The 25,053-nt window shown below is 42.7% G+C and overlaps 1 protein-coding gene across 4 annotated transcripts in view; it reads left to right on the plus strand.

Annotated features, from left to right (window-relative positions):
• Positions 1 to 21,251, plus strand: part of PLD5 (phospholipase D family member 5) — a 377,410-nt gene extending 356,159 nt beyond the window's left edge. For 3 of the 4 annotated variants that reach the window (XM_032242218.1, XM_032242219.1, XM_032242221.1), the window contains 4 exons: positions 2,135 to 2,271; positions 6,718 to 6,886; positions 15,628 to 15,742; positions 19,891 to 21,251. In XM_032242218.1, coding sequence (XP_032098109.1) covers positions 2,135 to 2,271; positions 6,718 to 6,886; positions 15,628 to 15,742; positions 19,891 to 20,147 — 678 coding nt within the window. In that variant the 3' untranslated portion in view covers positions 20,148 to 21,251. The remainder of the gene's footprint in view (positions 1 to 2,134; positions 2,272 to 6,717; positions 6,887 to 15,627; positions 15,743 to 19,890) is intronic. The other variant, XM_032242220.1, reaches the window with a different exon arrangement.
• Positions 21,252 to 25,053: the final 3,802 nt, after the last annotated feature.

Here is a 25,053-nt window from a genome sequence, read left to right on the forward strand (position 1 = left end):
TCCAGGCAATTCCAAAAATTTGTTTATTCAGCCTTTTGGTATTAAACATCCTGGCATTATTTATGCCCGTAGACTTGTCACAGTGTATTGCTTGTCAAAGTAAGACAGGAATTATGGGAAACACTATTTTCAGTCCTGTCCAGTGGAAAAATGATGAGAAAACCAAGCACATTTTTCCCTTTCTTCAGCAACTGCCTCTACAAACACCGTATTTTTATAAGATAAAAACCACCTCAAGCAACATGAGGAAAATACCTCCAGCAGAATCCGCCTCTTTTTTTCATTTTGCTTAAATCTTTCAGAGCATCCTTCTTCTCTGACTCTCCTGCTGAATTTGGGCATCTTAATAACTCCCTTAGAATGGCCTGCAGTGTTACTAATGACCTATTCTCAGCAATCAACACTTCTTGTCCTAACTCATTGAAAGATTTTGGAGAAAGAAATTAAAAACTCCAATTGGTTTTTCAATTTTTTTTTAGATTTTGAGTTTGAAACATTTTCATGCCCACATCATCACATTTCAAATGAAATGAAAATGCTGGGGTAAATAGCTTGCCATGTCCTGTGTGTGCGTGTGTGTGTGTGTGTGTGTGTGTGTGTGTGTGTGTGTGTATGTGTGTGTGTGTATGTAGTAACACCTGAGAAAATTAATAGCTATGAATGACAGAATTGTATAAGGTTAAAGGTGAAGTGATCCTCCAAAAAGAAGTATATGCATTGAAAGCAAGAATTATCTCCTGAGTAAAAAGTAGAGCAGAGGATAGCAGGGGCTGGGAAGAGGGGAGGGGGAAAGATTTGTTAATGGATATAAAAGTAACAGCTAGATAGGAAGAATAAGTTCCAGTGTTCTATAGCAGCAGTCCTCAACCTTTTGGCATTATGGACTGGTTTCGTGGAAGACAGTTTTTCCATGGACCAGGGTCAGGAGGATGCTTTCGGGATGATTGAAGGGGGACATTACATTTATTGTCCACTTTTTTTTTTTTTTTTTTTTTGAGATGGAATCTTGCTCTGTCTCCCAGGCTGAAATGCAGTGGTGTGATCTCGGCTCACTGCAACCCCTGCCTCCCAGGTTCAAGCAATTCTCCTGCCTCAGCCTCCCAAGTAGCTGAGACTACAGGTGTGCACCACCACATCGAGCTAATTTTTGTATTTTCAGTGGAGATGGGGTTTCACCATGTTGGCCAGGCTGGTCTTGAACTCCTGACCTCAAGTGATCCAGCCACCTCAGCCTCCCAAAGTGCTGGGATTACAGGCATGAGCCACCGCGCCCAGCTATGCACTTTATTTCTATTATTCTTACATTGTAATATATAATGAAGTAATGATACAACTCCCCATAATGTTGAATTAATGGGGGCCCTGAGCTTGTTTTTCTGCAACTAGATGGTCTCATCTGGGAGGGATGGGTGACAGTGACAGATCATCAGGCATTAGATTCTCAAAGAGCGTACAACCTAGATCCCTCACATGTGCAGTTTACAATAGGGTTCGTGCTCCTATGAGAATCTAATGCCGCCACTGCTCTGACAGGGGACAGAGCTCAGATGGTGATGCGAGCAAGGGGGAGTGTCTGTAAATACAGATGAAGCTTTGCTTGCCTGTCATGCATCTCCTGCTATGCAGCCCAGTACTGGTCCATGGCCTGGGGAATGGGGACCCCGTTCTATAGGACTGTAGTTAACTATATTATATGGTTTCAGATAGTTAGAAGGAAGATATTGAATGTTTCAAATACAAAGAAATGATAAAAGTTTGAGATGATAGATATGCTAATTACCATAATCTCATCACTATACATTATATGAATCACAACATCACTATGTACCCCATAAATATATACAATTATTATGTATCCATCAAATTTTTAATACATAAAAATTAAAAATCAAAATGTGTCAGATAATAAGAAACGGATTTTCTCTAAAACAGACTGGAGACCTGTCCCACCACCCTTTGATCTTTATTCAACTTTGATAAGATTGAAAACATCTTTGTCTAATTTGATCAAAAAACAGAAATTAGCTTTACAAAAATATAGTTACAGGCCAAGGTCCATGGAAACAATAAAAATAAAGAAATCTCCAGATGCCAAAAATTAGGACACTCAAATTTGGCTTTTGTGTCTTCACAGAATTCTCCAAAACTCTTTTGCCCTAAAAACAGAAGTTTTGACATAGATGCCATCTACAGTGTGATAGATGACGCCAAGCAGTATGTGTACATTGCTGTCATGGACTACCTGCCTATCTCCAGCACAAGCACCAAAAGGTCAGTGAACACCCAATCTCCAGTTAGAACCCAGTCCCCGAGACCAGCCATTACACTGGGCACCACAGGAGAAGCCAGCCTGGAAATGGAGACGCCATCAGATTGCCTTAGGAAGAGCGCATCATTCAACTCTGTTGAGTGTGTATTGGCAATGTGCTCATTATGCATTTTTTCCCAAAGTGGGTCCATTTTAAAGGTTCCGGGTCTCACCCTAAAGAAGTACCTCAGTAGTTTACATTACGGGAATGAGAGGAACTTTTGAAAGAAAGTTAGGTTGCTCTCAACTTGAAAACTGTTTGAAAAGATAAACTATAATATGAAAAAATTATCATTTGAAAACTATTAACAAGGATATACCTGAAAAGGGCATATTGAAACTGAGTAGTCTTGCCAGATTTTCCTTAAAGGAAGCATTGTTGTTTTGTATTCACAGCAGTCCTCATTTCATGCCAAATTCTCATAGTATCTTCTCAATGTAATGGAGAAAGAAACTTTATGTATGTTCTCAGTCAATCCATCCCTCTCTGTGAAAAAGAGAACAGTTTAAAAATGCAGTGCTTTTTCAATAATCATCATTGCTTAAGCATGCAAGCATGGAATAAACTCAGGGACAGAATTTATGACAAACTCTTTGGAAAATCATTACATGCATAAATGCATGGCCATGCTTAGATATTCCCACTTTTGCTTTCTTGCTGGGAATGCAGAGGTGCTTGAATAATTAGTTTGATCCAGGAAATGTTTTCAAAGTGCATATTTTTGGGAGTGAGACCCAAGACCTTTTTAGTTTGAAATATTACAGTTTCAAAACAACCACTTACTGAGGCTAGATGATTAAGTGTGCGTTATATTGCCTGAATATTTTTTTACTCACCAACCCTACATAATACATAATATGTAGCTTCTTTATGCAAATAACCATAGGATTACAAAAAGAGTCTTTCTCCCAGAAAATGATTATTCCTTATAGCAGTTAGTAGAAAAGCACTTTTAGCTGCAAGATGCACAGCATTGAAACATCTTTACTTTAAAATATTGTGCATCTTCACAAAAATTAGCCAGGCATGGTGGCGCACACCTATAATCCCAGCTACTCAGGTGGCTGAGGCAGGAGAATCGCTTGAGCCTAGGAGACGGAGGTTGCAGTGAGCCCAGATGGCACCATTGCACTCCAGCCTGGGCAACAGAGTAAGATTCCAACTAAATACACATACATATATACATATGTGTGTGTGTGTGTATGTGTGTGTATTATATATATGTATGTGTATTTAGATGGAATCTTACACGCACATATATACATATATACACACACATATATATGTATGTATATGTATATATGTGTGTGTATGTGTATATATATATATATATATATACATACACATAGTGCATTCTTTGAACATTCATGAACTTTTTTCCCACACACTTTCACATCTTTTCTATCCCTCCTTTTTATTTTTCTTCCCTTTGTTGTTCACTTGGTTTTAGATGTAGTTTTAGATTTTACCTTCACTTTGAAAACATTTCAAAACATAATAGGGGTTTTGCCTGACTTTCCTGTTATTGAGAAGGAGAATAAGGTCAAGTTCAGGGAGTTATATGTTAGGCTGGCATAATGATTTCTCAGGATTGACAAAACATTTGTTCCATGAAGTGCTAAGAACAAGATTGAGATTCTTCATGGTCAAGGGGTAAAGAATTAGCATAGAGGATCTAAAATATTTTAGAAATCTAAAATCTAGAGAAAACTAAAAGAATATTAAAGAATCAGAGACACCTAAAATTTTGCATTTTGGTTATGAATCTACCATTTCAGCTATTAAATGAAACTTCTTTTATTGTATTTTAACATTTCAAACCTGTAAATGCTTTTAACTTTCTAAATTGAAAGGTCATCAAAAAGACATAAGAAGTAGTCCAAAGATCAAGATTATAATTAAATTCTTCTCAATCAGATAAAGTAATTATTTGTATAAATTCAGACTAGTTATTCATCATTATCTAGTCCTGGAGAAGCTTTTCAGGAGTGAATTCAACATCAATTAATAGGTAAATACTCTCCAATTTCAGCATGTTAATGGAACTAGTTAATATCTTTCAGACTTTTAGTCTATACATTGCCGAACATCCAAATGAAGGAGAAAAAAACCATATACTCCCAAAATAGAAATGATTAACAGCATGTATAAAAACACACACTGTTATTTAGGGAGTGTGAGAAATAACTTCTACTTTTCAAGGTAGTAGGAAGGGAATGGAGTAATGATCTAAATAAATCCTACAGTAAAAATTCAGAAGCCCTATTTCACTTCTTCCTGATTTAGCAATCAAGCTCTCTTTCTTAAGCAAGTCAATTATTTAGGTCTCAGTTTGGAGTTGTTCATTATTTATTTCTTCAGTCACATGAAATATATCTTTCACAAGGAAATTAGTAAATGTGTGAAGGACAAATAAAACTGTAGCCTGATTAGTCTTTGAGGTATTAATACTTTTTATTTATGTATTCATTCAATAAATTTTTTTTTGAGATGGAGTTTTGCTCTTGTCACCCAGGCTGGAGTGCAATGGCATGATCTCGGCTCACTGCAACCTCTGCCTTCCAGGTTCAAGCAATTCTCCTGCCTCAGCCAACATGGTGAAACCCCATCTCTACTAAAAATACAAAAATTAGCCAGGCATGGTGGTACATGCCTGTAGTCCCAGCTACTTGAGAGGCTAAGGCAGGAGAATCACTTGATCCTGGGAGGCAGAGATTGCAGTGAGCAGAGATCGTGCCACTGCACTCCAGCCTAGGTAACAGAGTAAAACTCTGTCTTAAAAAAAAAAAAAAGAAGTAACATGACCAGGTATACTTTAGATGGATCACTCTGGTGGTCATCCAGGAAGCACTTGACTGGAGGCAGAGAAACCAATTTGGAGCACTGAGATGCCTTTTCCTGTAGTCTTCAGCTTCATGGGTATAAAACCAGACAAAGAGAATTGTATCATTGATGAAGGATCCAGATTTTCACCAAGAGCAAGAGGAAGGTTAAGAGGAAAGTATCTTTCAAGTGATCAGAACTGAGATTAGTCTGGGCAGGCAAAGGAGACAGGAGGAGCTGATGGACCCGGCAGATTGAAGGCATCATGAATCTGCAGCTTGCGTGGGATGAAAGAGCAATTAAAAGGGTGGGCCCAGCACAGTGCCTCACACCTGTAATCCAGCACTTCGGGAGTCTGAGCAGGTGGATCACAGGGTCGGGAGTTCAAGACCAACATGGTGAAACCCTGTGTCTACTAAAAATAGAAAAATTAGCCGAGTATGCTGGCGTAGGCCTGTAATCCCACAGGAGGCTGAGGCAGGAGAATCTCTTGAACCTGGGAGGTGGAGGCTGTAGTGAGCCAAGATCATGCCACTGTTCTCCAGTCTGCGGAACAAGCGAGACTCCATCTCAAAAAAAAAAAAAAAAAAAAGAAAAGAAAAGAGAGTGGGAGTGGGGAATCAGAAGGACAGGAGACCTTTAGAGGTGCAATGATCATGGCACTGGCTGACTACGGTGTCAAATAATACATCATTAGTTCAACGTAGTGAATTGGTGCAGAATTAGGGCAAGAGTTTGATGAGTAAACAAAAGTCTACAAATGTCAGCACTGAGGGGAGGGAGAGTGATTTAAGCCTTGGTCCCTAAGACAGGAAAGCTTTTTGTTTTAGCGTGAGAATTGAATGACCATTCTGGAAGTGACCGTGTGTGTTTGGGGCCTGCAGGGGCAGAGTGAGAGGCTGCCCTACATCTTAAGCCAAGTGGCCAGGTCCTGCTAGAAAATGCACGGCAGGACTTCAGGAGAAGCTGTGGCCTTAGGGCAGAGTCAAGTTTGAGTTAAGGCAAAGGCTTAAGAATTCAGGGAAAAGGCTGGGCCTGTCAGAGAAACTTTGCCTGTTGGAAGATTCCAAAGGCCCCGCAGAAAAGGTGGAAGGCAGGGGAGTCATGGGAGGCTTGGTCAGGAGATACCAAGGTAAGGACAGTTGGGAAATGAAAGTGTGGGGAAGCTCAGATGGCTAGAGCAGAAGTTCATTTCAGGGGCCGTCACCAAAGAGAGGTTTTAGTGGCATCTGGGGATTGAGGGGTGCTCAGGGTTCTTAACTGGGATTCTATTGGATCAGTTCTTAGTGGACTGAGGCCCAGGTAGAATCAGAGATGTGGTGAGGGTGGCCTGCGGTGGCAGTCAGTCCGTCCTCACCTCGGCCCCACAGCCCAAGGACCTGCTGGTGGGAGACTTCCTTTTAGGCAGGGGCAGGTCCCAGGAAAGCATCATCCCTCGGTGCCTAAGCAAAGAGGCTTGCATGTTTTTCAACCTCAAATAAAGTAACACTCAGACTAATATCAATGTTCTGTGCTGTCTAGTAAATTTCTTTCCCCAAACTAACTTAGTTTCTTTATTTTTACTCTATGGATATGATTTCTGCAGGACTTACTGGCCAGACTTGGATGGAAAAATAAGAGAAGCATTAGTTTTACGAAGTGTTAGAGTTCGACTCCTTATAAGCTTCTGGAAGGAAACGGATCCCCTTACATTTAACTTTATTTCATCTCTTAAAGCGATTTGCACTGAAATAGCCAACTGCAGTTTGAAAGTTGTAAGTATTATGTTGACTGTGTTATTAAAGAAAAAGTGAATGCCTTCTGCATGTGTGGGACAGCTGCGAGCATACACATACATGTAAACGTCCAGTAAGAACCAGGATGACAATCTTCAAAAAGCAGGTTAAGTAATTTTTCAAAACAATCACATACAGAAAAGCAGAGTAGAGCTTACATTTCCTGATGCCTTCTCTGTCTACCCTCTGCTCACTTTCGGTTGCATCCTTTCCATTTTCTTTTTTTTCTTGAGACAGGGTTTTGCTGTCACCCAGGCTGGAGTGGAGTAGCACAATCTTGGCCGACTGTAGCCTTGACTTCCAGGCTCAAGCAATCCTCCTGCCTCAGCCCCCTCATCAGAGTAGCTGGGACCAAAGGTGCATGCCACCATGCCCAGCTAATTTTGCATTTTTTGTAGCGATGGGGTTTCACCATGTTGCCCAGGCTGGTCTTGAACTCCTGGGATCAAGCAATCTGCCCACCTTGGCCTTCCAAAGTGCTGGGATTGCCAACATGAGCCCCTGTACCCAGCCCTCTCCATTTTCCTTGAATTACCCCATTCACCTACTATTCTTAGCTGTAAGACTGTGACCAACAGAGCATTGGAGCATGCACCAGCACAAACTCCCTTAGCCCAGAGGCCTTATAGTCTGGGTTCCTGTGCTTGCCCCAGGTCCCTTGGGCCACACACTAATCTACCTCTGGAGACACTGAGGGAGGTAAGATTGGGAATTGGGAGTACCTGAAATGGGCTCATTCTCTAGCTCATCTTTGACTACCCTCTTCATCCCCTTAAGGCTTTGTGCGAGCGATTCCTTCTGCCTCCGACACTCCTTCTCCACGTTGACCGGTCTCATAGCCACGAATCCTTTAGGTCTCCACTTTTCCCAACCCCCTGTGCAGTCATTCAACAAACGTGCTCTGAGAAGCTAGCTTGTGGTAGGCTCTCTTCTAGGTAATGAAGCCGCATTCCTTGCAGCAGTTAGGGATCCAGGGTATCAAGGGGTCTGCAATTAACTTTGACACATGGCTTCCAAGATCACCCTGACCCTGAATATCCCAAGGCCAGACAGAAGAGAGAAATTGGAGGACTGTGTGAGAGGCATGTTTGGATTAGGCCTGGAGGTAGCGAACATCCCTTTAGCCTTCATCCCACTGCCTGGATATCTCTCACATGGCCACGCATAATGGCAAGAGAGGCTTATAAACGTGTTCAGAAAGTCAGCTATGTTTCCAGGGTGACAAAGGAACAGGTTTGTGATTCATCATGGTCTGAAGCTCCTGGTACACACAATCCATTTTACTCATCTTCCCTTAAAAAGAACCCTCATTCCTACCTCCCATAAGGGAGAACATGCAAAGTTTCATGCAGTCGCTGCATAGGGTCTTCCAGTGGTGTGCATTTCTGGACATCAAACCTGAAAGTGGTACGTTATATATAGTTCGTCAATGTAAAAACTGAAACAAAACAGTAACAACTCCCCCACACGCACCAAAAAATACTCAGAAACTGTGGCCACCTGGGACGTCGATTACCACCTGCAGAGGCCTGTCCTGCAGACCTTAAGGACGGACGAATGAATGCACTCTCACACCTAGTACGGTGGTTTTCAGTGGGGTAGGGATGGCTGTCTGCTTTCAGAGGGCGCTTGCAGCTCACTGACTACGACTCCTTGTACTTCCTCACATTTATTCAGTGCAGATTTAATAACAGAGGTTCTAAGTCAACAAGCTTGTGGATAATTAACATGGTTAAAAAAGAGTGGTTTTACGAATAATAAAAGCTTTTGGTTCTGGGGCCCAGAGTAAACACCATTGATGGGTAATTCCTCTTGGACCTCTTTTTGAGAGGACCCATCCAGCATGAAGTTAACATGAGTCAACAGAGTAGAGACAAAAGGACGTGTGGTAAACAGACTTAACTGGGGAAGCTTTTGTCGTCCCTGTCTTTTGCCCTACGCCTTAAAATTCTAATGTAATGAACTGGCTGCCCTCAGCCTGTTCCATTAAAACCTTTCGGCCTTCCAAAAAGTTTGAGGCTATAATCTTCTAACTTTCCCTAATATTTCCCTAATATTTTGCCAGCCACCTCGAGTGAATCTCAGCAAAAACCAGGTGAAGGTTACCTCCCTCCCTGAGTACAGAAACAGTATAAGCACAAGAAAAACCACCATTAGAAAGGAAAGGTACGGAGGCCCGTGGCAGTCGCTGGTCCACGGCAATTATAAAACCCTTCAGGGCAGGTTTTGCAAAGACCTTATACTCCTGCTGGCTCAAGCCAAGGACCCATGGGTGTTTTAAGGCATGAACAGTTAAAGGAATTTGGGGTCCTAGCATGAGCTGGTTGGTTTCTTGGGCAATGCAAGTTTCTCAGAAATGTAACAGGTTCTAATGTACTTGCTTCTGGTTATTTCCATGTATCCATAGCCATGTCCAAAGTTTCCTGTTGTACATAATTCCCTAACTTGATGCTTTCTTGTTCATGTACTTTTCTCTCTCTTTAATGATAGGGTCCATTCAAGGCCATCAGACACAGGTGGGAAGATTATACCTATTACATACTTTTTTTGTTGTTTTTTTTGAGATGGAATCTTCCTCTGTCGCCCAGGCTGGAGTGCAGTGCTATGATCTCGCCTCACTGCAACCTCCGCCTCCTGGATTTAAGCGATTCTCCTGCCTCAGCCTCCTGAATAGCTGGGATTACAGGCGCCAGCCACCACGACTGGCTAATTTTTGTATTTTGGTAGAGATGGGGTTTCACCATGTTGGCCAGGCTGGTCTGGAACTCCTGACCTCAGGTGATCCAGCCACCTCAGCCTCCCAAAGTGCTGGGGTTACAGGCATGAGCCACCGTACCCAGCCACACCTCTTATAATTACACCAATTATTTTGTCTTTTCTACAGGGTTCAGTCTTAACTGGCCACTTAAAGCATTTTTCAAACTTACTTCCTATTATTGGGTTCTAGGTAAAATCAGCGTTTTCAACCCTGTGAATGACCAAATTTCTGGTCTATCTGTTCTCTATCATTTCCACTTCTGAACTAGCCATTCCTTCCTGAGCCTATTTTTCTCCTCTAATAAGCTTTTTAAAAGCACAACTATTGGCTGAGCACAATGGCTCAGGCCTGTAATCCCAGCACTTTGGGAAGCCAAGGCAGGTGGATAACTTGAGGCCAGGAGTTTGAGACCGAAACTCCTGATGAATTCCGTCTCTACTAAAAATACCAAAATTAGCTGGGTGTGGTAGAACACGCCTGAAATCCCAGCTACCTGGGAGGCTGAGGCACAGGCATTATTACTTGAGCCTGGGAGGCAGAGGTTGCAGTGAGCCGAGATCGTGCCACTGCACTTTAGCCTGGGTAGAGACCAAGACCCTGTCTCAAAAAAAAAAAAAGCACAAATAACAACCAACACACACTACAAACAATTCATTCCCCAGTCCCCATAGCTAAAGCCCTGTAAGCCAAAGGTTCCGTGGTACTTGGTATTCCTTCCCAGTAAATGCCAGTTATGTTTTTACCAAATAGGTTGTCTCTGTATAACATGGGTTGTCATCTTTCCATCCTACAATACCAGTTTACTTGCTGCGTGCTGCCCACTGAGTAAGCCAATGCTACATCGTTTAAGTTTTTGTTGTTTTGCTGTGTGGCAGCAACCACATATATATTATGTAATATTATATATATGGTTGTGATATATAATGTAATAAATGAAGGAATGTGTTGTGTTCATGAATATTCATGAGTATATACAGTTATCCAAGCACTGAATTAAATGCTTTATATATATTATGTAAGTCACAGCCACACAGCCAGACATGTGGTTTATGCCTGCAATCACAGTGCTTTGGGAGTCTGAGGTAGGAGGTTCACTTGAGGCCACAAGTTCAAGACCCTGCCTGGGCAACATAGGGAGACCCCATCTCTACAAAAAAAGTAAAAAAGAAAAAAAGAAAAGAAAAAAACTTAAAAAATAATAATATTTTGTGAACCAGGTACTTTCCCTATTTTATAGACATGGGAACTGAAGCTTAGAGAGAGATTAAATAACCTCTCTCAAGAACACTAGTGAGTAGTGGGGCAAGGCTGAAACACAAGTCTTTTGAACTCTAGAAACTGGGCTCTTAAACATGGCCTCTGCACGTAGAACAGATCATTGTGGTTCAGAGTCCTTTTTAATCCTTCTTATCTATGTTCAAAAACATCATATACATTGAGGTGCAGTGGCTCACGCCTGTAACCCCAACACTTTTGGAGATCAAGACAAGAGGATCACTTGAGGCCAAGAGTTCAAGACCAGCCTGGACAACATAGCAAGACCCTATTTCCACAAAAAAAAAAAAAAAAAAAGCAAAACCTAGCCAGGTGTGGTGGTGCACACCTGTAGTCCCAGGGGGACTCTGGTCTCAGAAGGCAGAGGCAAGAGGACCCCTTTAGCCTAGGAGTTCAAGGCTGCAGTGACCTATGATTGTCACTGCACTCTAGTCTGGGGACAGAGCAAGAATCTGTCTCAAAGCAAAAACAAAAACATCATATACTGCATCTGCTCAAAGATATGAGAAGCTACACATCCAAATTATATCCCTGAGGACTGAAAAAAGTCAGATAAAATGTTTGTAACTCTTGTGCCATTAAGATATTTTAAATTTTATTTTTCATGGAATTATTAACAATTTAAATACATAAAAATTTGGAATTTACTGTAAGTTTCCTAAAAAATAATGCTTCTCACCTGTGTTTTCATCTTTTTTTTTTTTTTTTTTTTTTGAGACGGAGTTTCACTCTTGTTACCCAGGCTGGAGTGCAATGGCGCGATCTCGGCTCACTGCAACCTCCGCCTCCTGGGATCAGGCAATTCTCCTGCCTCAGCCTCCTGAGTAGCTGGGATTACAGGCACGCACCACCATGCCCAGCTGATTTTTTGTATTTTTAGTAGAGACGGGGTTTCACTATGTTGACCAGGATGGTCTCGATCTCTTGACCTCGTGATCCACCCGCCTCAACCTCCCAAAGTGCTGGGATTACAGGCTTGAGCCACCGCGCCCGGCCATGTGTTTTCATCTTAATCTCCCTAATAGTCTGGTAGCAATGATGGGTAATAGAAATTCTGATCTTGGTTTAACTAGCTTTTGTAAACTGAGGAAATCATGCACATACCTGTAAAGTCACAAATCAGTATAAGTATTGGAAATGAAAACATGGGCCAGGTGCAGTGGCTCACAGCTGTAATACCAGCACTTTGGGAGGCTGAGGCAGGTGGATCACCTTAGGTCAGGAGTTCGAGACCAGCCTGACCAACATGGAAAAACCGTCTCTACTAAAAATGCAAAAAGTTAGCCTGATGTGGTGGCACATGCCTGTAATCCCAGCTACTTGGGAGGCTGAAGCAGGAGATTCTCTTGAACCTGGGAGGCAGAGGTTGTGGTAATCCAAGATTGCACCATTGCACTTTAGCCTGGGCAACAAGAGTGAAACTCCACCTCAAAAAAAAAAAAAAAAAAAAAAATGACCGATTACTACCACAGATCTGTTTTCCAGAAATACCTGAGAGTTGGATCAGGTATTTGGGTTTGGAATAAGATGCCCAGGAGCAGAGGAGAAGCAGGTACAGTCCCAGGAGGTCAGGCAGAGACACAAGAGAATAGAGTCTAATTGTGTTCAACACCTTTTCACAGACAAGAAAACTCTTGGGATTGATTCAGCTCACGGACAGCATTTTCCAGATAATTATAATGGCATACGGGGCTCCAAAAAAAGGGAAATGAGGAAAAGGACAGGTGTCCAATTCACCAGTGGCTCACATGATGCTTGGTAGAGTTTTCAAAACATACGTGTTGAATGAATGCATGCATAACAAATGAAGTCAAAGAAGGGAGTCAGGGCCAGGCACGGTGGCTCATGCTGGTAATCCCAGCACTTTGAGGGGTTGAGGCAGGCGGATCACGAGGTCAGGAGTTCAAGACCAGCCTGGCCAACATGGTGAAACCCCATCTCTATTTAAAAATACACAAATTAGCCAGGCGTGATGGTGCAGGCTTGTAATCCCAGCTACTTAGGAGGCTGTGGCGGGAGAATTCTTGAACTGAGACCTGGGAGGCAGAAGTTGCAGTGAGTCAGGATCACGCCACTGCACTCCAGCCTGGGGTACAGAGTGAGACTCCATCTCAAAGATAAAAATAGAAGGGAGCTAATAAAGGCAGAGTAATAAGAAAGATCTGTAAGCCAGTGGGGGGACAGCACAGAGCACAGGACAGTGCCTGAGTCCAAGCTGTATTAGCCATTTTCTGCAGGCATGTGCTGGGAAAGGGTGACTGCCCATGAAGAGGCTGCCCACTGAAGTCACACACTCTGGAGGTCAGCACACTCACACGTAGAAGAGCCCCTGTTACTTGCAAGGCCTAGCAGGAGCAGAGAGGAAAGTCTAGGGTTTTTGGTATACCATATGGTGCATTTGCTCCAATCTCCTTTTCCAGATTCCCCTCTGGCCGAGTCACGGGTTCATGCCCGTGACTGTTCATGCCTGTTTCTTGACCCCCACAGCACACCTGCCACTAGGGCACCTGTAGTGGAAACCTCTAGGTCATGAAATATTAACTGCTGTCATTTAAGAATTGCAAAAAATTACAAGGAAAGTAGAATCCATCATTGCAACCTTTACAGGACTTAACCAGCTTCATCTTTTTGACATTTTTGAAGGAAGATGGTCACTTTTTTTAGTAAACCAAACATTAATAGTTTACGCATAGCCATTTTATAAAACTGAAGCCATACCTTTCTAAGCATCAGTACAAGCCTAGATGGGCAAGCAGCTTATGGTCCCAAAGTCTAGAACACAGAGAGGTGATAAACTCTTCCAAGAAAAGTGAGCATTGGAATCTGCATAGGGTGTGTCTTCAGGAGCCTGGGAACTAGGTGGGGACTCTCTGTTCTTAAAGGAGTGGGCACGCCCACCTCCAACCACCTCCTACCCTGATGTGGGTTTATCTCCCTGAGGGCTTATGGAAGGAGAAGAGACTGTGACACACAAAATTGTCCCAGTCATCTGATTTTTTAGAATTTTTTTACAAATTAATAAATTACTTTGAAATGTCTTTGCTGTCACCCACAGTGTATTAGGTGTCTAATACTACCAGTGCATAAAATCTGATTTCTGCTGTCATTTCAGTCTTCCAGAGAAAGCTGTTTCCCCTCTTCAGGGCCATCTTTGACTTTCTAGAACAAATGGGTTTTTACTAAAACCTCAAGCTGTGACTCTATCCTTGACTTAACTCAAGATGCATATTTTATTCTTTTTGAAATCCATGTTGATTCTACAATAATATCTTTCCTAAAAGGAAGCATTCACATGTGTGGCCATGTGTTGTGATTGAATGTCCAAGCTAAGTAACTTCTGGCTATGATTGATGGTGATGTCCTCAATATTCATGTGACTTCATGAATATATAACTGTGACTTCAGAACACTCACAGGTTATTAAGTCAGTTTGAAGAGTCCAGAAACCAATGTAGATTTTGTAGAAGACAGGTGCTGAGGACACTGGGTAAACCAGGTGTCATTGTCTGTAACCGTGGTGATATGGCCCTGGGAGACACAGCATGTTTATCTGTGTTGTGGAGTAGACAGTTTTTAGGTAGATTTTGATCTCTGTACTGTGAACCTCAAGGATTTTTACAAAAAATCAGAACAGAACTTTTGAGGCTAGAAGGGATCTTAGTGATCGTCGATTTTATCACACCTCTACCACGCTGGGGAGGGGGAAGTCCAGCTGTCATTATTTCCCCAAACCAAATGTGAGCGCTTACAGTTTTACAACTGTAAATGACATCTCCTTTTCTAGGCATCATGCCATTTTCCTCTCTGCCTCTTCTTTCCTTTAAATACACATGATTCTATAGCTGTAAGACATTCCAAAAGGTTCCACAGTTCTGAAAATGCTCAGCATTTTCCAGTGTAGGGGATACCCGAGGTTTTCACCTTAGACTAACGTCTTCCAGTGAGCTCAGTCATGCAGTTCCATGAGCTTAGCCACAGTTTAAGCCTCGTCTGAGAATTTAGCAAATCAGCAGACCCCTGAGGCACAGCCTGGCTGTGCCTGCAGTCATCCCTCTTCTCTTAGCTGCCCCATTTCTGGCCTTAGGTGAACTGGAATGTTGCCTTTTGGGTCAATAAATGTTGAAATTCAGAACTCAGGGTTTGAAGTTGTGATTTTTTTATTTTTGATTGGCCTATCAAAAGAGCTCCTAGACTTAGGTGTTTAGATGGAAAAGTATTTGTTCCTGCGGCAGAATCTCTTTTGACCTTTGCAAATCCCCAGTTTAATCAGCTAGTCATCGACATAATGCATGCAACATGTGAGAATACTCATTCAGTTCATTGGCATGCTTGACAGGGAGCACCCTGAGGCATGCTTCAAATGCCAGCACACCCTGCTGAATAAGACAATGAGAATTAAACAAGCTTCTGGCCCTCATCCTGCTGAAAAAGGAAATGAATTTTGTGTTCATTTTGTAGCTTAAAAGTGTTAATTATAGACCTAGTTGAGCATGCTAATTTTCTCTTGTTGCCTATATAGATTTGAGAACAAAAATAGCCTCATCCATATGAGGTAATAAGATTATGGCTTTAGTAACAATGTGAGGTCTATTGTTGATCTGTGGATAATACATTCTTTTGTGCTCTTGGACAAGATCAGAAATGTTCCTGATTTACCTGCTTTTTTTGTTTCTCTTTTGTCTTACAGAAATTTTTTGATCTGGAAAGAGAAAATGCTTGTGCCACAAAAGAACAAAAGAACCACACCTTTCCTAGGTTAAATCGCAACAAGTACATGGTGACAGATGGAGCAGCTTATATTGGTAGGTGTCAGGGCTGTGAGGCTCCTTAGGACAGGTCACCCAGGCAGTGGCAGTCCAGCTGCGCTCCGCGGTACCCCCTGTCAAGGAAGCAAGGCCTTGGGAACCACTGCTGGTGAATGGGGGGACCTGGAGGTCAGGAAGCGGGACAGTGAGGACAGGGAGCTCATCATTCGAATATCTCTTCCATGGCCTGATTTGTGTACTAGGAGATACATAAGATGCCTTTCCATAAATGTTTTGTAGAAATTTTCTGGCCCATTTGCCACATTGTACAGGCAAGGGTGGGAATGGCTCATCAAAAATGTGTCCCGTACTGCAGCAAGCACAGTGTCATTCCCCTGCCCACAGCACCACAAGACAGCCTGACCTGAGTGGTGGGCAGGCAGACAGTGGAGTGGGTCAGTGCCCAGCCCGTTGTCCCATCCCTGCCATCTCCCAAATGTCTGGCTTTGTACAATTTACTTGAGCTCTTCAAACCTCAGTTTTCTCATCTGTAAGATGGGGCTAATAATAGTAACTACTGCCGGGGGGCGGTGGTGCGTGCCTGTAGTCCCAGCTACTCGGGAGGCTGAGGTAGGAGGATCGCTTGAGCCCAGGAGTTCTGGGCTGCAGTGTGCTATGCCGATCGGGTATCTGCACCAAGTTCAGCATCAATACGGTGACCTCCTGGGAGCGGGAGACCAGCAGGTTGCCTAAGAAGGGGTGAATCGGCCCAGGTCGGAAATGGAGCAGGTCAAAACTCCTGTGCTCATCAGTGGTGTAATCAAGCTTGTGAATAGCCACTGCACTCCAGCCTGGGCAACAAGAGCAAAACTCTGGCTCAAAAAAAAAAAAAAAAAAAAAAAAAAAATCATTCAAAGCTACTCTATCATGAAGCCACTGAGAGTACCATTTGCCATTGTGCTCTTTCTTGAGGGGGACAGATAATCGGTTGGGATGAGGGGAGAGAGAGAAAGCAAAAGGGAGCAGGTCCCTCTCTGTGCTGATATTTGGTTTAGGGACCTGGTGTTCTTAGGCTCTGAGGAATAAACTTGAGTAAAATGAGAGATGAGAAACCACCTTCTGATATTCCCTGGGATGCCAAATGGAAAAGGGAATTGACACATTTGAGGGTTCCAGCAAACAGAGCAGGGATCAAAAGATGGAAGCTACAAAGGAACAGAGACTGGCTCTCTCCATAGATGTGCTTTCTTCCAGCAGCTTCTCCCACAGATGGCTGCAGGCCCTTGGGCCAGGGATGCCAAGGAGATGGATGATCTCAGCTTCTTAGTGATTTCTGCAGCGATACCTGAGTTGCTGCAGAGGACATGGAAGATCAATCTCTATACCTAAAACCTGTCAGTTCCCTTTATGGAATCAGCTCTTATCCAAAGAGGAGAACAAAACTGGGAGCTTAGATCAGATCTGGCTTGGTGGTAATTTCAAAAACAATTTTGTCCGTCTTGACATGGCTAGATATTTTTTAGTGAGAATAATTCCGGTTTATCATAGAGTCTGGCAGAACTGGGTGCACCATTGATTAGCCACTGATTCGGCAAATTTATTCACCTCTTTGAGCCTCCCAGTCCTCAGCTGTGAAGTGGAAGTAAGTCCCACCAACCATATAGATAATATATATAAATACCAAGTAGAAGCTGGTTCCGGTGGCTTGCACCTGTAGTCACAGCTACTTAGGAGGCTGAGGTAGGAGGATTGCTTGAGCCCAAGAGTTCAAGGCTGCAATGAACTATGATCAGGCCCCTGCACTCTAGCCTGGGCAAGAGAGAGATTCTGCCTCTAAAAATAAATAAATCAGGCCTGGCGCAGTGGCTCACTCCTGTAATCCCAGTGCTTTGGGAGGCTGAGGCGGGTGGATCACTTGAGGTCAGGAGTTTGAGACCAGCCTGGCCAACGTGATGAAACCCCATTTCTACTAAAAATACAAAAAAGTAGTAGGGTGTGGTGGTGGGCACCTGTAACCCCAGCTACTCAGGAGGCTGAGGCAGGAGAATTGCTTGAACCTGGGAGGCGGAGGTTGCAGCGAGCCGAGCGGCAGGGCAAGATTGTCTCAAGAAAGAAAGAAAAAGAAAGTGGGAGGGAGGGAGGGAGGGAAGAAGGAACGAAGGGAGAGAAAAGAAGGAAGGAAAACTACTCAGTTATAGAGTAGGGCGTTCCCAGAAAGCAAGTGGAGGAATGTGGTGTGTTTGTTTTTCTCGTGTAGGGGTCTTATCTATGTAAAAGCTAAGCTAGGCTGTGTCTATGTGTGAGTGAGCTGACAGCATGAGCCAATTTATTATTCTGTTGGTTTGAAGGAAACATTCTTGTGTGAAATGACATTCCAGCGTGTACGTACATTGAAGCATAACTAGAACTACCTTGAAAGCAGGTACTGTTATGGGTATTGGGACATCTGCTGCAGGAGAGTAGCCTTTGGGATATCTTTAGGCTGCTTTCTCAGTTGTAAACATCTTATGACCATGGTTGTGACTGGCAAGGAATATGCCTTGTTAGTCTCAAGATGGAGCTGAAATGGCATTACTCTGGCTCTCCTAGGCGACTGCTTCCCCTACACCTTGAAGATGGACCGCACGGGAGTGGCATAGACATTATTAGTCTTTTCTGGGGCAGATCCCAGACTTACTCCTTTAAATGAGCTGAATCGTGTCCCTCCAAAATTCATATTTGAAGTCCTAGCTCCCAGTACCTCAGAATGTAACTCCATTTAGAGACAGGATCTTTAGAGAAATAACCAAGTTAAAATGAGGTCATTAGTGTGGCCCCTAATCTAATATGGCCAATGTCCTTGTAAAAAGGGGAAATTTGGACACAGACATGCATAGAAGAAGACAACATGAGGAGATGCAGAAAATGTCATGGAGGGGCGGGGCACGGTGGCTTACCCCTGGAATCCCAGCATGTTGGGAGGCTGAGGTGGGAGGATCGCTTGAACCCAGGAGTTCGAGAGCAGCCTAAGCAACATAGCAAGACCCCATCTCTATTTAAAACTGTTAAAAAAAAAAAGGGGGGGGGGGGCCTGGGCACTGTGGCTCACACCTGCAATCCCAGCACTTTGGGAGGCCAAGACAGGTGGATCACAAGGTCAAGAAATCAAGACCATTCTGGCCAACATGGTCAAACCCTGCATCTACTAAAAATACAAAAAATTAGCCGGGTGTGGTGGCACACCTGTAATCCCAGCTACTCGGGAGGCTGTGACAGGAGAATCGCTTGAACCCAGGAGGTGGAGGTTGCAGTGAGCCGAGATCGCGCCACTGCACTCCAGCCTGGCGAGAGAACAAGACTCTGTCTCAAAAATAAAATAAAATAAAATAAATTTTAAAATGAGAAGAACCAACGAAGTAAAGAAAGAAAGAAAAAGAAAATAGAAAATGTCACAGAGAAAATGCCCATCTACAAGCCAAGGAGAAAGGCCTGGAGCGGATCCCTTCCTCGCGGTCCTCAGAAGGCATCAACATCAACCCTCCCAACACCTGGGCTTTGTCTCCAGAACTGTGAGACAATACATTTCTGTAGTTCCAGCCACCCAATTTGTGGGACTTTGCTATGGCAGCTGAAAAAACATGAATGCACCACCTAACGCAGGGCAGTCATACTCAGCCTGTTCTCACAGCACCTGCCCCGCTTCCTGGGCCAAGGGGCCGGATCCTGGGTCTGGGAAATGATTTACAGCCCAATCAAGGAGTATTTGTTAGGAACTGAGTTTCTTTCTCTAGCTTTCACTTTTTCTTTGATGTGAAAGCTTCAGGGCCTTATAATTAGAATCCCTCATTTGTTCTCATGGATTAGATGTTGTCTTTTTGAGAAGGTAGTAATTACTCACAGGATTTTTAAATGTATCCCTATGTTTTAAATGTTGCTGTATTTAGCATGTCAATAAGAAATAACATTTACGAGAAAGAACAGCAGATTCCTTGTTTTGAGTTTCCGCTGGAGCAAAGCTGAAGAAAATGCCAAAATAATATGTAAATATTAATATGCCATATGTAAGGCTTCTTGGAATTTTTTTTTCGGAGCTGTCAACACAATTCACCCTCTCCGTTGTTATTCCTGGGTGTTGATGGTTTTTAATAGACTCCACTCTGAATTTCATTATATTGGGTATATTCCCAGTGGACTCTAACTCTTCAACGTTATTTCTTTGTTTGCAGGAAATTTTGACTGGGTAGGGAATGATTTCACCCAGAATGCTGGCACGGGCCTTGTTATCAACCAGGCAGATGTGAGGAACAACAGAAGCATCATTAAGCAACTTAAAGACGTGTTTGAAAGGGATTGGTATTCACCATACGCCAAAACCTTACAGCCAACCAAGCAGCCGAACTGCTCCAGCCTGCTCAAACTCAAAGCTCCCTCCAACAAAACTGCCACAGACAATGCAGGAGGGAAGGAGGCCTGGAGCGTATAACGGGAAGGAACAAACTGATGGGGCAGGTCGGCATTTCTTATTTATACATAAAGGACTTGAGGAGAGAAAACACTTTAATATGTCTTTTTTTTTTAGGGAAAAAGCACACTTATAAAAATATTCTCTGAATGACACACAATACCTATCTAACACTGTCTTAGCGTCGTGTACACTAAAATTAAGACTTTTGTATGTATTACCTCTGACAGAGAATGTCATTCTGGCGTAGAAGTTAGTTTTTACGTTTGCATACCAATTTTAAGACTTTGATTCCTGTTCCTTTCTAGTTTTAGAACTTTTTCTGCTGACCCACCTGGTCAGTTGCTAGGAAGCTTAGCATGAGGTGAGCTCTTTAACACCATTCTGAGAACTGCTGATTTAGAGAGGAAGATGAGGATTTTGCCTTGGGGAAGAGATTGATAAAACCAAGTGTTTATCCTTGCAAATCATCTCCAAGACCTATGCAGTCAGCTAAGCACGAACAGCTTATATCTCATGCCAGCCTTCAACGCCCTTGAAAAAGATCCTTTTCGGCCTTCCTTTCTTCTTACACCATAGGTTGTATTTGATATCATTTTCTCTTCCCACAAAATGTTCCTATTATACAGCATTTCTGTATTCACCTCAACATTACTTCTAACTCTGATAATATCTTTTGAAAACATACGAATTTCTCAGAACGGACACCAAGTGGAGATAGCAGTCTTTCATTTTCACCTTTCAACCGCATCTCTTTTTCCCTACCCAATTGGTATTTTAAAAGAACCACAGTCAGCAATATGTATCCTTTCTCTCGAGCTCAGAAAAATTATGTAGCCACCTGCTAATATCCAGCAAGTTATCAAGTCTGCATTTTGAGAATAAAGTAGTTTTTCACATTCTTGTTTAGTTTATGGTATTATAAAGGAATGATCTCTATGCGCCAGTGGATTTTAATTTCCTTAGAATCATTATGCTGTTGAGAGTATGCCAGCAAACATTTATAGAGCTATTTAATATACCTGCTATTTAATATACCAAATGCTTTTCAGAGAAATGCAATTTAAATAACTGTGCTTAACATATTTTACTAAGAAACAGAAATATTGAATTATTGTTCTATAACATAATTGTGTGTTGTTGTTTTCTATCTGTACAATATATACCCCTGTATTCATGGAAACCACTGCTACATGAGGGAGAGGCATGGCCTCTTCAGAGCCCAGGGCAGGTGGCTGGAAGGTCCAGTTCCAATGTCGTTCCTGACTCTGTGACTCAAAGCAGAGTTCCTCAGTTCTTGGCCTTGGGCTTCTCTTGGTAACGTAGACGGCAGTCCTCACCTACCTCGCAAGGATGTTGTCATGGTAGGAAATATTTATAACTCATTTTGAAATCAAAAGAACCTATATAAATGCTAAGCATTATAATGTATAATCTTTTTCTTGAAATAATCTTTGTCCTATCTTGATAGAATCAATACCAGGTCCTCCCCGAGAATCTGCAAAGGAAATCAGATCCACAGTTTCCAGTGGCAAATGTGGATGAAAAGAACACAGCACCACAAAGACCCTGGTGGAGATCTGGATTGTTGACATTTCAGTGGGACATCATGTTGGGTCACTTTGGCATGAATAACATTAACACAAAACTAGACATATTGCTAGGGACTGTTCTTCAGGACCAGAATACACGCGTGTTTTCAGAGCAAGGAAAATCTCAACTATTCTTTTTTGTTTCTAGAGATCTGATTTCTAATTTTCTTTTTTTTTTTTTTTTAAGACAGTGTCTTGCTCTGTCCCCAGGCTGGAGTGCAGTGGCACAATCTCGGCATACTGCAACCTCCACCTCCCAGGTTCAAGCGATTCTCCTGCCTCAGCCTCCCGAGTAGCTGGGATTACAGGCACCCACCACCATGCTTGGCTAATTTTTATATTTTTAGTAGAGACAGGGTTTCACTGTGCTGACTAGGATGGTCTCGATCTCCTGACCTTGTGATCCACCTGCTTTAGCCTCCCAAAGTGCTGGGATTACAAGCATGAGCCACCACATCTGGGGAGACTTGATTTCTAAATGCCACGAAAGTGATGGAGGAGCCTGTGAATCTTATCCAATGGATTTTCTTTTTTTTTTTTTTTTTGAGACGGAGTTTCACTCTTGTTACCCAGGCTGGAGTGCAATGGCGCAATCTCGGCTCACCACAACATCCGCCTCCTGGGTTCAGGCAATTCTCCTGCCTCAGCCTCCTGAGTAGCTGGGATTACAGGCACGCGCCACCATGCCCAGCTAATTTTTTGTAGTTTTGGTAGAGACGGGGTTTCACCGTGTTGACCAGGATGGTCTCGATCTCTTGACCTCATGATCCACCCGCCTCGGCCTCCCAAAGTGCTGGGATTACAGGCTTGAGCCACCGCGCCCGGCCTGGATTTTCTTAATATAGAATGGCTAATGTGGGTTATCCAGTGATCACATAGTTTCCCTTCTTGTTATTTGCAGGTATTGCTTCCCTAGATAGTTAACCAGTTGGTCAAGAGAGCTGGAAGGAAGCTGTAGTTTTAAGGGTAGCATGTTTTTATGACTAATTGGGAGGTTCTCACTGAAATTCCTCACCAACAATAGCCAGCCCATAAGACTAAATATTTACCAAGACACAATCCATATTTGAGTCGGGAGTTATCCTGCTAGCCATCCTCATTAAGTAAACATTGCTTTGGTGACAATTTTAAAAAGAAAGCAGACTGGGTGCAATGGCTCATGCCTGTAAATCAGCACTTTGGGAGGCCAAGGCAGGAGGATTGCTTGAGGCCAGGAGTTTGAGACCAGCCTGGGTAGCATGGCAAGACCCTGCCTCTAAAAAAATATCAAGCCAAGAAGGAAGCAGAGTAGGGGTGGAAACAAACAAACCTACCAAGTTCACGCTCAGACAAACAGAAGCAACCTGGGTTGGTTTTAAAAAGGTTATCTAAAGGGAGAAAAGAAAAAAAAAAAACTAAAACTTCCTTGTTAGTTCTCAAGTCGTCTCCTGGAGTATTCATCCACAGCCATGGGACACTCATAGGCTTGGTGTCATGGGGCTCCTTCACTGTCACTATCTGTATGTGCTAAGAGAAAGGAATGTCATCCTTTACGGAATGACCATCATTGCCCATTTCCTTTTGAGGCCTGGCAAAATGGTACCACCAGGAGCTGTGTCCCAGGCTTTTCTGCCAAGCAGCAGCAACAAGATGCCTCCCAGACACAGTGAGTCCTTTATTGGGGGGGTCTGGACAGCGGTGTTGACTCCATGAGGCCACACTGTCCTTTTGTGGCAGCCAGGAAAGTGACCCCCATACCAAGAGTGTCAGAAACGGGTTCATGTCTCCCAAGAGAACATTTCATTCTGCAGAACTTTCTCTTTCATTTGGATGCTTGATCTACCCCTCTAGAGATGGCTTTTCTTCCTTTTAAACCTTATGTCTGTGCTAAACAAACTATCCACTTCCATTCCTCCCACCCCCAAGTATTCCAGGAATTACTTTTCAGGAAGAAAAGAATGCAAAACAAAACAAAAAACACTTTAATTTGACGCTATCTGGTGGCTGTCCATGCCAGAAATTACAAGGAGCAGGGTGACTACTCCCCATAAACATTCCTGGATTTATTCCCCAAGAGGCAAAAAGGAAAACAAACACAATTTGAGACTATGTTTTGGATTTTTGTGCCACTAACACTGACTTAGTGCCTTATTTATCCTGAAGCACTGATTTTAAAGAATGATTTATCCTATGGGAATACGTCTGCCTCCTGTGGAATTCAAGATGACCTTCCGATGGGCCTACCAGTTGAAAACTTCTATTTGAGCATTGACAGTGTTTATGCTGCCTGTTCTCTTCCCAATCCCCATCACCTTTATCCCCCCCAAATCAAATCGTTGCACACACCATCAGAGATCAATACTGTAGACTTCCACTGCTTTGTCACTGGCCTGTAGCCTATCAAATAATTGAATCACAGCTTATCCAACCATTGGAGAGGAAGTGGGATGCTGTGAGATTACATCCACACTCTGTAAACAACAAGCTTTAGGTACCCGAACCTGATAGAAACAAGGAATGCTGAAAATGTCCCCACTGACATAAATGAATCCTGTAAAGAGAATGCTTCATAGACTTCCTAGGTCCTGTGGCGTAGAGACTGAAAACTAGTGTCTTTAACAAGTCAAAGCAGACGAAGAAATAAAAGGTCTGCCGACACGCTTTTCATCTGTGTGACTCTGGGTACCCCTTTTCCCATTCAAGCTCTGTCTGTGCTGTTGTTTGTCTCATGTCTGATTTAGTTCTTATTGAGAGGGGTCTGATCACATTTTTGGTTGATCTCACCCTTTGAAAAATGTGAGGTTTTTTTTTTTTTTTTTTTTTTTTTTTGGAAATACAGTTACTGGTTTGTTACAAGTGCCTCGATGAACCTGGGATTGACAGAAGCTCATTTTCCACAAGCCTGTGGCTACACTCAGTGACTCTGATTCATTCTGTTTGTTTTTGGAAACTTTTATTGAACTAAATTCTGGGGCGGGGGAGGGAAGAACATAAGAAGAATTTCTTGATAAGATCAGATCCAGGTCCATCTGTCTCAGGAATTCTGTCCAACAATTCACTTTTTTTAATTTCATATGTATGACCACTGGTGTGTGTTTCTGTGTCCAAAATCCCTTCCATTATTTTTAACTCTAGGAATGTAAAAGGCTGTTATTACTTGCATATAACAGTCATCTCCTATAATGAAAGATATTTTGTTATTGGTTATTCAAACTAAGTCCTTACAAACAGCCCCATATATTGTGGGCAAATGTTTCATTCTTTTATTTTTCTGTACTTATTCCCAATGAACTGGTGTGCTTTATTATACACCTTTTAAAGGAGAAATTAATACAACTTCCATTTGACCCAACGTA

Source organism: Sapajus apella, unplaced genomic scaffold, assembly GCF_009761245.1.
Source record: "Sapajus apella isolate SASKATOON/1434 unplaced genomic scaffold, GSC_monkey_1.0 scaffold49, whole genome shotgun sequence".
NCBI classification, from domain to species: domain Eukaryota; kingdom Metazoa; phylum Chordata; class Mammalia; order Primates; family Cebidae; genus Sapajus; species Sapajus apella.